General features: G+C 36.3%; 1 protein-coding gene across 2 annotated transcripts; it reads left to right on the forward strand.

Annotated features, from left to right (window-relative positions):
• Positions 1 to 209: 209 nt before the first annotated feature.
• LOC141713667 (potassium channel AKT1-like) lies at positions 210 to 6,339 on the forward strand. Of its 2 annotated transcripts, XM_074517177.1 has the most exons (11): positions 210 to 712; positions 2,163 to 2,528; positions 2,609 to 2,666; positions 2,767 to 3,084; positions 3,211 to 3,456; positions 3,593 to 3,691; positions 3,797 to 3,829; positions 3,918 to 4,103; positions 4,224 to 4,418; positions 4,504 to 4,579; positions 5,305 to 6,339. In XM_074517177.1, exons 1-11 carry the CDS (start codon positions 531 to 533, stop codon positions 6,189 to 6,191), a joined length of 2,646 nt encoding a protein of 881 aa, XP_074373278.1. In that variant the 5' UTR covers positions 210 to 530; the 3' UTR covers positions 6,192 to 6,339. The 2 variants fall into 2 exon arrangements, with proteins under 2 accessions (XP_074373278.1, XP_074373279.1); XM_074517178.1 differs by lacking the exon at positions 3,797 to 3,829.
• Positions 6,340 to 10,277: the final 3,938 nt, after the last annotated feature.

Here is a 10,277-nt window from a genome sequence, read left to right on the forward strand (position 1 = left end):
CTTTTTAAGACGTGTATAAAAGTGTATCAACCGAATATTTGCCGAAATATTTTTCAAACTTCGTTTTAAATTAATCTAATATTTATATTCATATTCTAATGTAGTAAAATAAAATTTTAAAAAGATCGTAAAGTGCAAAAGAGTAATAATAATTGGACAGGCCAGTATGAAAAGAGAGAAAGAGAGCAGGAGAGAGTTCTATGTCATCTCTCTCTCTCTCATCTCTCTCCCGGCTCTCTTTATTTCTCTCCCAACTATCTCTCTCTCTCATCTCTCTCCCGTCTCTCTTTATTTCTCTCCTATCTCTCTCTCTCTCTCATCTCTCTCCCCGTCTCTCTTTACTTCTCTCCCAACTCTCTTTCTCTCTCTCATTAAACTTACGCATATAAAGTGCTGCAGCAGCTCAAGACTTTGCACCGCCTACTTAGCCTTCATTATTCTTCAGAGTTCTTGTAATAAACAAACAACAACCCTACCACAAACCTCCATCCCTCTATATAAAATCCCTGCATACATAGTATCTGACAGCGATGGGTATGTTCAAACTAGGAGTCGTGTGCGGAGAAGAAGTAGAAAGAGAGATAGAGCAAATTTCACGAGACGGAAGCCATTACAGTCTAACCACTACTATTCTTCCTTCTTTAGGTGCCCGTAGCAACCGCCGCGTTCAACTTCGTCACTTCATTATCTCCCCTTATGATCGCCTTTACAGGTAACAAACCAAACGTAACCAGTATATCCCGTTAATATTCGTTTTACGAAAACCCTATGATCGCCTTTATAAGTAACCAACCAAACGTAACCGGTATATCCCGTTAATGAAAAAATATATCGTGCTTGGTTGCAGGTCAAGTGCAATAATTCTAACTAATTATAATTACTAGTACATTTTGCTGCCTAGCTGTTTGATTTTTTGTAAGTATTACACTTATTGTTTTGTGTCTTGGAAACCACGATTTTCATATTCATTTATGCATTTTTCTTCTTGGGCTTCCCTCATTGTTATGAAAAGTATATAGGATAGTTATTTCTGACTTATAAGTAACTTATAAGTGTTCGATAAACAGACCGAATAACATTTGATTTTGACTGTTCACTATAACCCCACCCCCATATTGCATACCATTGATTTTCACTTTTTTGTTGGATTCTTGAATCTTTTCATGATTAACCCTCCTAGTTTCTGTAGGTTTTTTAGTATCTGATTTTGTTTTTTCAACTAATACAAAAGCAAGATTTGTCTCCTTTTTGTCTTTCTCTGTTGTTTGTATGTTTGAAGCCACACACATTCTTATATACTACAGCACATAATAATTCAATTTATACTATGTATGTTTAACTCGTTCCCCACACGGGGTATCGAAATTTCTGGGCTTGCCTGCTAAAAGATGTTCTAGATGTTTGCTTGATTTGTGTTCACTTTCCTTTAAATAATCATCATTTTTCAAAGTTTGTACAGTGTATGAATTATTCAGGATTCTATTGTCCTCCATCTGTATGTTTTTGATTGCATACCTATCAATTAATGGTTGTTTCTTGTTTCCTCCTTTCCTTTTAGCTCCACCTTTTTCTTTTCTCATGTTCAAGCTCACTTTTCTTTGATGTGTTTTTAACTTTCTATTCACTAATAATTTTATTGTTTCTTCATGCGGTTGGTCTCTCTGTTGGCTAAAAGTTTTTTCCAACATATCATACTTATCATAAGCTATATATTTTCATCTTTCGCTATATCATTTACTTAGATTTTACTCTACTAGGATATACTTGTATGTTTGGTTTGGTAATTTAGTACTTTGTATATTTCACTTGACAATTCTTTATAAGGCCTATGTAACATTTAACTACTTTCCGAGAGTCGTCATTACCGACCTTTCCCACCTGCAGTGTTATTCGGACAATTTTATTTTCCTTCGTTGTAAAGAAGTAACAGTTATACATCTTACAGAGAATCTGAAAATGGAAGTGCTTCACGACTATATTATTGAAGGCCATGTGCATACGGTATCAATTGCTCCATATGGAGATGGATTAAAAATGGAGCATATACACCCTTTCACTATTTTAACCAATGATAACAAGAAATATATTTGTTTATGATGTTCGTTTTAGTTTTCTCAAATCCATGTACGCAAAGTTCATATATATTGGATTAAACTTTACAGGTTATGGGAGACATTTCTGGTTATTTTGGTTATCTACACTGCTTGGGTGTCGCCATTTGAGTTTGGTTTCCTTCACAAAGCAAGACCGCCACTCTCTATCCTCGATAATGTTGTCAATGGGTTTTTTGCCGTTGATATCATACTCACTTTCTTTGTAGCTTACCTTGATATAAATACCTACCTTCTTGTTGATGACCGTAAGCTAATTGCTTGGAAGTATGCAAGTACTTGGTTGTTATTTGATGTCATATCCACAATACCTTCCGAACTTGTTCAGCAGATTTCCCCATCACCTCTCAGAACATATGGTTTATTTAACATGCTCAGACTCTGGCGTCTCCGTAGAGTTAGTGCTCTATTTTCCAGGTATAGTATAATTCTTCTGAATGCTGTAAATACGTCCCCCCCTCGTGTGTGTGATCCTATCTGCTCTTGAACTTATGCAGACTAGAGAAAGATAGAAACTTCAACTATTTCTGGGTTCGATGTGCAAAGCTAATATGCGTAAGTGCATATACTTTTAACTTTTAAAATGCTAAATTAGCTGCTCCGGAATAATCTACTTATGAAGATCAATTGATGAGTATCTTTACTTCTTTTACAGGTCACCCTTTTTGCTGTTCATTGTTCTGCCTGCTTCTATTATCTTATAGCAGCGCGCTACCGTGATCCTGCAAAAACTTGGATTGGGGATTCTAACCATGACTTCAAGAGCCAGAGCTTATGGATTCGCTATGTGACTTCAATGTACTGGTCCATTACGACTCTCACGACCACTGGTTATGGTGACTTGCATGCTCAAAATACAGGAGAAATGATCTATGACATATTCTACATGCTCTTCAATCTTGGGCTGACAGCATATTTGATAGGAAATATGACCAACTTGGTTGTCCATGGTACCAGTAAAACTAGAGAATTTGTGAGTAGATATTTGATAAACATATATTTCTACACAAGATTACAAAATCAAGTCTACTGGACTGGTATTGACATTTCTAGCTCCATAAATTAATGTCCACTCTTATTGTTATGTAAATTTGACCAGAGGGATACCATACAAGCTGCAACTAGTTTCGCGCAGAGGAATCAACTACCTGTTCGACTGCAAGATCAGATGGTTGCACATTTATGCTTAAAGTTTAGAACAGATTCTGAGGGGCTGCAGCAGCAAGAGACTCTTGATACTCTTCCAAAAGCCATCCGCTCTGGCATTTCACACTTTCTGTTCTACTCTCTTGTGGATAACGTTTACTTATTTCGAGGGGTGTCTAACGATTTGCTCTTCCAGCTGGTAATTAAATTAAAAGATATTGGTGTGTATATAATATATTGTGCGTGTGTTTGTGTGCATGTGCATGTTTCTACATCCCTTTCTCTGTTATTCAAGAGAAGTTTCTTCTCTTAACAATGCCATTTTAATGCTGAAGGTGTCGGAGATGAAAGCAGAATACTTTCCACCCAAGGAGGATGTCATTTTGCAAAATGAAGCACCTACAGATTTTTACATACTTGTGACCGGAGCAATAGTTAGTTCTGAACTTCCTATCCTTACCATTTAAATTCCTAGAAGTTAAAATGTCTTAATTTAATGTTTGGCAAACAATGGAATCTGACTTTTTCTTATTCTACAGGATCTGGTAGTTCTTAAAAATGGTGTAGAACAGGCAAGCATACTTTGATATCATGACATGATTTCCAGTTCTCACTTCTGGCATTATGGATTTAGCTGACAGGTGTGATGTTTCATTGTAGGTTGTTGGTGAGGCCAAAACTGGTGATCTTTGTGGTGAGATTGGGGTACTTTGTTATAGGCCTCAGCTCTTCACAGCACGAACTAAAAGATTGTGCCAGCTACTACGTCTGAATCGCACCACATTTTTTAATATCATTCAGGCCAATGTTGGTGATGGAACAATCATCATGAATAATCTTCTTCAGGTCTGTATGTTTAATGTGTGACACATGCAATTAAATTTAATTCTTTAATTTTCAGAAGCAGCACCTTCTCACTCAGAAAACATTTTTAAAAGACTATGAACTTCATTTTGGTTTCTGCAGCATCTGAAGGAGGAAAAGAATCCTATAATGGAGGGAATTTTACTAGAGACGGAGCATATGCTAGCTCGAGGTAGAATGGACTTGCCTCTCAGTTTATGCTTTGCTACACTTAGAGGAGATGACCAACTATTAAATCAACTGCTTAAACGTGGCCTCGATCCAAACGAATCAGACAACAATGGAAGGACAGCTTTGGTATGTTGTGTTTTTTCTTTTGCAGATAATTCACCAATTTTCTATTACTTAATTATTAGTTAAATTCAATTTAAAAATATTTCAGCACATAGCTGCATCCAAAGGAAATGAAAACTGTGTGTTACTCTTACTGGATTATGGAGCAGATCCCAATAGTAGAGGTATTTCTTTATCCTCCAGTACTAAATTCATAACCAAAGTAAATTATTTTGAAGGAATCTATGACAGTTTAGCTTCTGTTTTTTCGCTTCATTATCATGTACACCACAAATAAACTTGATAGAAAATTCCTCAATTATTTGTTCTCGTAATATGAATTTACACCAAAAACCCGCAGCCGCTGTCCCTATATATGATTATAAAGAATAAGATGTTATGTACATTCATTTTATTTCTCTGTCTGAATAATAGCAACTAGTTGTATGTGTTATCGGCAAATTTGGATCTTGTCTTTCATCATAAATAGGTAAATTTATGCATCTTAGCATTTGGATCAGATATGTTATGACATGTAGGGTAGGCATGCCTCTATTAATTACGCATCTTAGCATTTGGATCAGTTAAACCTATACTTAAGATTTGTTAGACGGTCAGCGAATAGGGTAGCTCACTAGCTGATCGTAGGTGGAGAGTGGGTGATGTCCACTCCGATTTGCTTTATGTACTGATGAAAGATTTAAGTGCTTAATGAAATTTCATCTTTTCTTGGCAAAAAAAAAAGATAGTTTACACACTGGTAGCACTCCACTTCCCCTATTCTTACGCATGTCATCCATTTAGTAAGTTTGTAGGTGTTTTTGCTGATTAAACTCTTATGAATTATATCATAGGTTAAAACCATGCCGTAAAGTAATTAGTTTGTTTTTTCCCCCTGGCCCTTATGCAGATTCAGAAGGTAATGTGCCACTATGGGAGGCCATGTTGTCGAATCATGAACAAGTCGTCAAGCTATTGGCAGATAATGGTGCTCTAATATCATGCGGTGACGTGGGACAGTTTGCTTGCACTGCTGTCGAACAAAATAAGTTGGAACTGCTAAGGGAAATTCACCATTATGGAGGCGATATCACGTGTCCCAAGAGCAATGGAACGACAGCCCTCCACGTTGCAGTTTGTGAGGGTAACGTCGAATTTGTCAAATTCTTGTTGGACCAGGAATGTTCTATCGACAAAACTGATGATCATGGTTGGACTCCAAGGGACCTAGCTGAGCAACAGGGACATGAAGATATAAAACTTCTTTTTCAATCCCAAAAACCGGCATCAATTAAATCTGCTGACAGACGTCTGCCTGAGGAAAAGCATGGAGTTCGGTTTCTAGGGAGATTTAAAAGTGAGCCAACAATACGACCCATCACTCACGAGGGGGATGGGGAAGGCGGGTCATTGGGACGTTCAAGTGCTAGGCGTCGCCGTGGTAACAACTTCCATAATTCATTATTTGGGATCATGTCATCTTCTAATGATGAGGAGAATGACTTGCTTTTATCCGTAAACCAAAATAGAAGTGCAATGAATGTTAGATATGTTGCTAGAGTGACAGTTAGTTGCCCCCAGAAGGGAGATGTTACTGGAAAGCTTGTGGTACTTCCACAGAGCTTTGAGCAGTTGCATGAGATCTGTATGAAGAAATACAAGTTCTTGCCTACTCAGGTTCTAATCAAAGATGGAGCTGAGATTGAAGATATAGAGTTAATTAGGGATGGTGATCATTTAGTTTTTGTTGGTGACCTAACAGATGATGAACACGAACCACAAAACGGTGATACGTGAGATGACAGGTGCATCAATTGCTGCATCACTCTCAATTCTGTAATACGTGAGATGATAGGTGCAACAATTGCTGCATCACTCTCAATTCTGTAATTGTTGTTATTGTGCAATGAAAGATGATTACACAACGTAAATGAATCTTGATCTTCATAAATTGTTTTACCATTCTAAGAGCAATGCAGTATGAGCCCAAAAAATCCAAGTAGCACTAGGAAGCTCAGCACTCCTGAGAAATATATAATCAATGTCAGACTCAGACTGTTGAATATCAACTTCATGATCGGTTAGCTTGCGGTAATAGTTACAGTAATGGAAGGGGGACTTAATGTTCACTAGTCACTCAACAACTCACAGTAGGATATTACTAGTACAGACTACAGAGCAGGTCTTTAGTTCTGTTATAACGGAAGCAAGAAGTATTATAATAAACGTAAATAAAGAACACAAATAGGCAGAAGAGAAAAGTTTTATTGATCTTGAGGATACAGATTACAACATACGTTTATAATACTCTCTGGGCGGTTACCGAAGTCCCAGCATTTGTGACATTTACCGATTCAAGGCATATTCTAACAATTTCAGTAACATATATCACCGTAGCCTCTTCCTAAAAGATTATTCTCTAAAAACGTATTGCGTCCAGAAATATGTGTTTAAAACTGTAGGCAGTAGGGAATATTGTATTTTCCCTGCTAAGCTATTATTAGTGAAATTCTACCTGAAATGAGGAATGTAATAAATCTCTTACCAAAGTTTAATTTCAGAGGAGACTCTCAAAGTAGCTTTCTCCCTTTTCTTTTCCCTGCATGACATGAGCTTTTCTTACAAATACTACATATCATCTTGGGGGCAACCAAGCAATCCTCTAGCTTCACTACTTGGAGATGGAACTGAGCTTTACAAGTTGTACAATGGGAGAATGCAACTCAAGTTGTTAGAGAATGACCATTTCCAGGATCTTATATTATTCTAACACTCCACCTCACTCGAAAGCCCATTTATGGGTCGAAGAGTGGATCACGGGCGCCCGTCTTTGGGGCATAAATTTGTCTTTTGTGTCCCTCATAAATTGTGAGAAATGTTGGGGGTGACAGGGATCGAACTTAGTCCTTTGCCAGCCTTAGTCCTTTGCCAGCCTGAGCTCTGATACCATGTCAAGGAATCAGTTAATCTAAAACCTTAAGGTGTTAGAGAATGACCCTTTAAAGGATCTTATATTATTCTAACAAAACCTTCCTATGAAAAATTATAAGAAAACTCAGCAATTGTAGATATTCCAAGGAACTTTAGGAATGAGTTTCTTTGATGAATAAAATGCAAGCTATGACCACTCGCCTTAACTGAGCGCCAGTGATCCAGGCACATCCGGTGCACAAACTGTTGGGTGCCTTTGCACATGCAGGGAGCTATCAAATCATCATCTAAGAAGATAACAGATGCATTGTAAATAGTTTTGTTAGATATGATGCAAGAGTAACTAATAACAAATGATACAAATGCGGAATAATCTTGGCACAAACTAGCAAACTCTCACAGTAAAGCCGATTAATCCAGCCTCACCTGCCACCTGAATCCTTATAACAAACTAATTTATAAGGAAAAACACATGATGAAACTAATAGTGTGATCATTTAGTTTTTGATGTAGTCATATAGATGACTTATTCATGTTGTATAAGCTAAGTTGAAACTAGAGTAACAAGTAACAATGGAGATCCACATTGTCAATGAAACATAGCTCTTCTCTTTCAAGCAAGTAACAAGTCGGTGCTAACTGGCTTCTGCATAGACTTTAGCGGAGCTTTGAGCCCTTGCCTTTTTATTAGTCAAGCTCAACTCACTCCAATGGCGTACCTTCTGCATGATGGATCTTCGATTGCTAACGACATCTCTTTTTAACCCAACAGAACAAGACTATCCACCATTAGCAAGAAAAACAACGAATATTGTAGATAATTAATCAAGCATCATCTATGTAGGCATGTAGCCCGATTATTTATTTGTTTATCTAATGGTTCCAGCTCTAATTCACCATTCATCTTGCTGCCCTCCTGAGAACATATAAAAGGTCTGTTGTTTAATGACTAATAACCCCATTAATAAACAAATCACAACATGAATTCATAAACATATACATTAGATCTTGTGATTTTAGCAGGCTCCGGAGAGACACGTTCTTCTCCATATCCTTCTTCATTACCTTGGCCACAGCCATCTCTAAAACTTTCTAAGTGTTTGGTATTACTGTTGCACAGCTTTTCGCTCAAAAGCAGTTAAAAAACTGTTTCGTAAAATTTAAAAGCTGTTTTTCGGAAAAATGCTTTTGGCCTAAAAGCTGCTATTAGAGAAAGCAAGTCCGGATGCTTTTAAAACTGATTTTACCATCAAACCTTATAAAAAACATCATTATTTTTAATTTTTTGCATCAAAACATATACGTAACAAAAAAAATTACCAAAATTTTTACAACACTTTTTTCGGCAACACTTTTTCTAACGGCACATAATAATATAACTAACATTTACAAAATGTTAGAATGGCACTTACTTTAACCAGGACTTCTGATTTACCCATCAGTTTAACAACTTCACCAGCATACCATCCTGGTTCTTGTAGAAGCTGCAACTACTCCTTGAGCATACTCAATGCGAAAATTGATCACAGACAGATAGTGTAGTATGGGGTACCCACCACCAGTGGTGTAATGAGCCCAGCCAAGTCGAACAGTAAGTTTGGGCTCGTACTGGAGGTCAACAGAGACTTAAATTTCAAGCTCGAATGCGGGGGCTCGAAAAAAATTTGATTAACTTCAAATCTTCGATTGGATCGGTTCGGCTCGAGTACTAATCGATTAAATATAAATAAAATACTGAATAATTATACAAAATATGTTTATAATAAAAAAAACTAAAAATAATATAATCTCGATAAGGCTCACGAACCTTCTCAGTCTAGTAATATGAATCTCGAGCGGACGAATAGCTCGAGTGCCATCTCGGACTGATTATATATGAACCAAATTTGAATATTTTACTAGTAACTCACGAATAATTTGACTCATTTATTTTACACCGCTAGAGACGCAGACTAATAGAGTCGAGCCGATTTATGTCCGAGCATAACTTAACTTTTTTATAAACGAGTCGAGTCAAGTTTAATAACCGGGCCGAAAGTGATGTTTAAGTCGAGCCCGAGCCGAACAAGAGTTTCTTCACGGACAATAAAGTCGCGCCTAACTCGAGCCGGGTCGAGTTGTGCACCAATAATTCGCATATATTTTTCAGTCGACCTAACTTTAAAGTTTAATTTATAATTTTACAAGTTGTATCGAGATCAAATACTAGTCTTATCTTAAAATTATATACACACACTCACACTCTACGCTTATTTCTTAATCATCATTTTTTTTTCATGACGAATTTTAGAAATATATCCAATTTTATTTTAAATTATTGAGACAATCATAACTTTAGAAATCGTATATTACCTTTTAAATTGCCGATGTCGAAATTTTATTACGTTTTCACGTTTTACTTAAATTTGGTTTATGTGAATTACAAGTTATTTAATAGGGTTTATGAAAATGTGAAGAATTGGAGATGAATATATAATGATAACAATGTTTAATAGTTTACTTAAAAACACTAAGTGTTAAATTTAAAAAAATAATAATTATTCCAAAATAATTAAGTTATTAATAAATGATGAAAATATATACTAATAAAAATATTTAAGTGATTACTAATAATTTATTATTTGTAATACATATAAACTTTATTCGAGCCGAGTCGAGTTATCAAGTTCGAGCCGAGTCCGAGCTAAACAGACAAAAAAACTCGGCTCAATTCGGCTCATTAACTCATACAAACTCATTTTCATGTTCAAAATCTTAAATAAGCCGAGTCAGTTCACTTAAACGAGTTGATAACAAATTTTATTCACAAACGATTTTGTTCAATTGTGGCCTTAACACCGCTAATGCCTACGGCACTTGCATCCAATAAAAAATAATTGGGGGTGCTATGGGCTTAGGTCATAGGTTCTCCGTAAAATTCATATATTCTTCACATCACAATGTATTTTTCAG

This window comes from Apium graveolens, chromosome 3 (assembly GCF_009905375.1).
Source record: "Apium graveolens cultivar Ventura chromosome 3, ASM990537v1, whole genome shotgun sequence".
Classification (NCBI taxonomy): Eukaryota; Viridiplantae; Streptophyta; class Magnoliopsida; order Apiales; family Apiaceae; genus Apium; species Apium graveolens.